At 42.8% G+C, this 5,208-nt stretch overlaps 1 protein-coding gene across 1 annotated transcript; it reads right to left on the bottom strand.

Moving 5' to 3' along the window:
* Window positions 1–3: 3 nt before the first annotated feature.
* LOC110287953 (zinc finger protein 431-like) lies at window positions 4–738 on the bottom strand (the record flags this gene model as incomplete). The annotated part of the gene is made up of 1 exon (XM_021154432.1): window positions 4–738. A coding segment is annotated over exon 1 (636 nt), but the record flags the coding sequence as incomplete, so codon positions are not given.
* Between the last annotated feature and the right edge of the window lie 4,470 nt (window positions 739–5,208).

The following is a 5,208-nucleotide window of genomic DNA, read 5'->3' as shown; positions in this document are numbered from 1 at the left end:
TTCATAAGGTTTCTCTCCAGTATGGGTTCTTTTATGATATCTGAGACTATTGTGACAGGAAAAGGCTTTCCCACATTGATTACATTCATAAGGTTTCTCTCCAGTATGGGTTCTTTTATGACGGTGGAGATGACTGGGTCTTGCAAAGGCTTTACCACATTGATTACATTCATAAGGTTTCTTTCCAGTATGGGTTCTTTTATGATATGTGAGACTATTGGGACGGGAAAAGGCTTTACCACATTGACTACATTCATAAGGTTTCTCTCCAGTATGGGTTCTTTTATGATATCTGAGACTACTGTGACAAGAAAACGCTTTACCACATTGATTACATTCATAAGGTTTCTCTCCAGTATGGGTTCTTTTATGACATTGGAGATGACTGGGTCTTGCAAAGGCTTTACCACATTGATGACATTCATAGAGTTTCTTCCACCTATGACTTCTTACATGCCCTCCAGAACTTTGACATGGTTCTTCAATATGATGGTCTTCCCATTTGTAGCCTATAGAATTAAGGTTCCAGTAGGTCTCCAACATCACGTCTTTGTAGAGATTCATCTGGGAAAGATCCAGCAAATTCCACTCTTCTTTAGTGAAGTTCACATGCACATCATCAAAAGTCACTGCATCCATGTCTAAATCTCAGAGCTTCCTGAGGTCCCCTCAATGCACCCAACAGCAGATCTCAGAGCAGGACACAGAGAACCATTAAAGCCTGCACAGCCACAGCGAACTAGTAGCTCTGTAGGCTTCTTGCATGTTCTTGCATGGCATCTCTTTCTTCAGGTTAGGGAAGTTTTCTTGTATAATTTTGTTGAAGATATTTACTGGCCCTTTGAATTGTGAATCTTTACTTTCTTCTATTCCTATTATCCTTAGGCTTGGCCTTATCATTGTGTCCTGAATTTCCTGTATGTTTTGGGTTAGGAGCTTTTTTGCATTTTTGCATTTTCTTTGACTGTTGTGTCAATATTTTCTGTTATCTTCTGCCTCTGAGATTCTCTTGTATTCTGTTGGTGATGCTTGCATCTATGACTCCTGATCTCTTTCCTAGGTTTTCTATTTCCAGGGTTGTCTCCATTTGTGATTTCTTTATTGTTTCTATTTCCAATTTTAGATCCTGGATAGTTTTTTTGAATTCTGTCACCTGTTTGGTTGTGTTTTTCTGTAATTCTTTAAGGGATTTTTGTGTTTCCTTTTTAAGGTCTTTTCTACCTGTTTATCTGTGCTTTCCTCTATTTCTTTAAGGGAGTTATTTATGTCCTTCTTAAAGTCCTCTATTACCATCATGAGATGTGATTTTAAATTTGAATCTTGCTTTTCCAGTGTGTTGGTGTATCCAGGACTTGATGTAGTAGGATAACTGGGTTCTGATGATGCCATGTAGCCTTGGTTTCTGTTGCCTATATTCTTGTGCTTGCTTTTTGCCATCTAGTTGTCTCTACTGCTACCTGCCCTTGCTGTCTCTGACTGGAGACTGTCTCTCCTGTGATTCTGGTTGTATCAGAGCTCCTCGGAGTCTACCTGTCTCTGTGGTCCTGTGATTCTAGGATCCTGTGATCCTGAGATCCTGCATGTGTCAGAGCTCCTGGTGAAAGACCCACAAAGTGAGGACTCCCCTATGTTCTGACTCAGGAGAGGCGACACCTCAAATCACTCACAAGAAATGACCTTGATGCAAACTGCAAGAGAACATTTTATTCCAGGTGTGCTCTGGGGCCCACAGTCATATACCACGCAGGGGTAGAGGTCCTCAGACCAAGAGTGTGGAACTGGGACAACTTTAATGGGGTTACAACAAAGTCCACACTACAGAAACCAATCATTTCATAGTGTCAAGAGCCTGAGCAGTGTGGACCAATCAAATTGCACCACACCAAAGTTTCTAGGCCAATTATTTCAAATCATCAAGCCCATGCTTCGGGGGCCAATCAGTTTCCTATAGCCTCAGAAGTCTGCATTTGCGTGGGTTCCTGGGCAGGGGTGGCAAATCACAGTTTGGGTGTGTAATCTTTCCTTCTATGGTACAAGCAGTTTACAGAAGCTAGATAAGCGGTTAGTCAACTCATTTCCTGTTATCTTACTAGTCTAGGATCATGTATTCACAGGAAGCAGGCTCTGGAGCAGCAAGAAGTGTGACCTTTTACCTACACTCTGGCAGGGAGCAGGGTCTGGAATTTGTGTTATTTAGGGCTTCTTAGGAGGCTGGAGTTGGGGCTGTATTTTTTAATCCTTTTACTGGTAGTCAAATTTCTCTGGGTGTTGTGGGAGTGTGTGGGGAGCCAGAGTCCCGGGTCTGGTTTGAGCACAAGTGCAAGCTGAACAGAACTCTTACCTCTGTCTGGAAGCTGGGGGTTGTGTTACCTGGTTCCTGTGGGGGTTCCAGTTATGCTGGGTTTTGGGAAATATGTTGGGGCCTCAACTGTGATCCTGAGTGTGTCAGAACTCCAGTGATCCTGGGTGTGCCAGAGCACCTGTGACCCTGTGATCATGTGATCCTGGGCATGTTAGAGCACCTGGGAGTCAGGCTTCTTACGGGTGTTGTAGGAGTGGGTGCAGAGCCCTTGCCCTGGGTCTGCTTCAGGCACAGGTTCAAACTGGAAGGAAATGACATTTCCAATATAGTCTGTAGTACTTTTATCTATGTTGTAATTAATTAGATGAATATATTTAGCAAGCCTTATAAAAAGATTTACAATTTTTGCCTTCTATAAAAATCTGCATTTATTTATGAGTACTACACATATCTTGTATAGAAATTTACTAGAACTAATAAAATAGTGCATTCAGTATATTTATTTATTCAATCTTTATATCAATAAAACATTCTGTAAAATGACGTATAGCTAGTGAATATATGTTGATTTTATTCTTGTTCAGATCTCAATAGGAAAGATATGATCTAACTTAAAATTAAATAGAAATTTTATTTTATGATTTTGTTTTCTTAAACCAATCCTCATTAAGTCTAGTTTCTAAAATCTTACTTAAAAGCATGTCTTCCCAATATTTATCATGTTCATAACAATAACTTTTAAACATTCTATAAATAACATTTGACTTATTTCAGAGGCAGACAGGATTGGTAAAGCACATGCATGGAGAAGCAGAAGGTATGCATGCTTCCTAATGTAAGAGTTAATTTTAGGTTAAGTAATTGATCTCTAAAAAAACCTCTTTCTTCTGGTTGGAAACTTTTACATTAACTTCTCCTTCCTTCCTTCCTTCCTTCCTTTCTTCCTTCCTTCCTTCCTTCCTTCCTTCCTCCCTCCCTCCCTCCCTCCGTCCCTCCCTCCCTTCCTTTCTTTTTTTAACTTTTTATTGACTTTTTTTCACATCATGCACATCAGTCCCACTCATCCCATTCATCTCCTCATCCCATCATATCTGCCATTTACCCTTGCAATCTCCCTGCACAAATAAAAAGTGCACAAACAACAACAAAAACCAAATCATAGAAAATATCTCATCGTGGGATCTCTAGTATGTCACAGTGTGTCCCACATTATATTTCTGTCTCCACACATCTTCACTTGCAAATGTTTGTTGCGATGAGTCATTGGTCTGCTTTGAGATCTCTGGCTTTCTGTTACAGCATCAATATTGGATCCTAATTTGGACTACTCCTGATTATCCTGTTGTTGTCCTGCATCATGGAGATCCTTACAACTTTGCATCAGCAAGACTGGCCCTTTCACACATCCCAACCCTTCATAGATGATACAGATTTGGGGGTGGACCAACTCAGAGACCTGGATATGGATCTCAGTGGCAGTAGCTGGGCTGGTCAGAACAGTTGCTTTCCCTTCCTGGAACCACCAGTGCAAGCTCTCCAGTGTTGCTCCAGCTAGGCCACCCAATACGGCCCTCAGCAGGAGGCATGGTCAGCTCTCATGTTCTTGGGGCTGGCTCACCCACTACCATGCCTCCAGAGGCAGCTTCTACTATGCTGCCTAATCAAGGTGTGGGCCCTACTTTCTCAAGTGCTACACAGCCTGTGAGGGGCTGGGACAGTTCTCCTGCTTTCATACCCTGAGGCCTGGATCACCCATGCCTTAACTATCAGGGTCAGCTCCACCATGTTGCCTAGTTGAGGTGCAGAGCTAGCTCTCCAGAGTGCTACAGCCAGTGAGGGGGGTGCAGGACCAGCTCTCCTGCTCTCATGCCTCCTGGCCAGCTCTTCTGACTGCCACAGGTGGTGAGGGGGGAGGGGAAGGGCATCATCACTATACCCATACCATTTAACGGCAGACTAGTGGCAGGGCCAGCTCTCCCTCTATCTTGTCTTCAGAGCTGGCTCACCTGCACCTTCTGGACCAGGCCCAGCACTACTGAACTTGGTGCTGCAGCCATCAAGGGAGAGGGCCAGCTATCCCAACTGCTGCAAGTGGCAAGGTGTAGGGATGAGGGTGGTGGTAGTGGTGTTAACTTGTTTCTTAAGTAGATCAAACAAAAGATGTGAATATCTCTAATGAGAAACACATTTATTTGTTGTTTTTCTCAGAGTCTCTGTATCTCCAGTACTTTACTCACTTCTGTCACCCTCACCTTTGCAGGATACTGCTAGAAAAACCAGACCCATCCAGCAACACTTAGACAAGGAGTCACTGTGCAAGCTGTCCCCAGCATGTGACATTTAAGCCCATGCCACTGCTTTTTCCCTGTTTTACTTTTCCCTTAGGGGAAGTGTCATTTCCTTAGCCTGCACTAATAGATCCTTATCAATTAGGTAGCTGTCCAGTTATTCATTCTCATACCTTGCCACCTGCCTCCTTCTCTTGTTTCTCTGTAGCTTCTCACCCCTCGTGTGCTTTCTCACCTCTAGCTGTTTGCAGGTACTGCTTCCATCTTTCCTGGGTTGCTCTTGTCATCTCTGTTCACTTCTACCATAGAGCCTATAGTACTGTCCCAAGACAGATTTTTAAGTTCCTTTTGTGTGTTCTGGTAGTTCCCTGTGTTATACCTGCATAGGATCTGTAACCTGAATGGATGTTGCCTGCCCATCTGATTTGGGAAGATTATATCATATAGTTGCAGAAGAGTAGAGATCCTGTTGTCTTGACTCTACTGCTTGATCCTAGTGACAGTACATGATTGTTCAATAGATACAAATGGAAAACTGTCTGATACTTAGCTACGATAATATCAAAGCCTGAATGCAACCATGGGCACATTACAGCTCTCATTTTGTATAGTAATGGT

The sequence above is a fragment of the Mus caroli genome, unplaced genomic scaffold, assembly GCF_900094665.2.
Source record: "Mus caroli unplaced genomic scaffold, CAROLI_EIJ_v1.1 scaffold_20863_1, whole genome shotgun sequence".
Taxonomy (NCBI): domain Eukaryota; kingdom Metazoa; phylum Chordata; class Mammalia; order Rodentia; family Muridae; genus Mus; species Mus caroli.
This window is presented reverse-complemented; position numbering and strand designations above follow the sequence as displayed.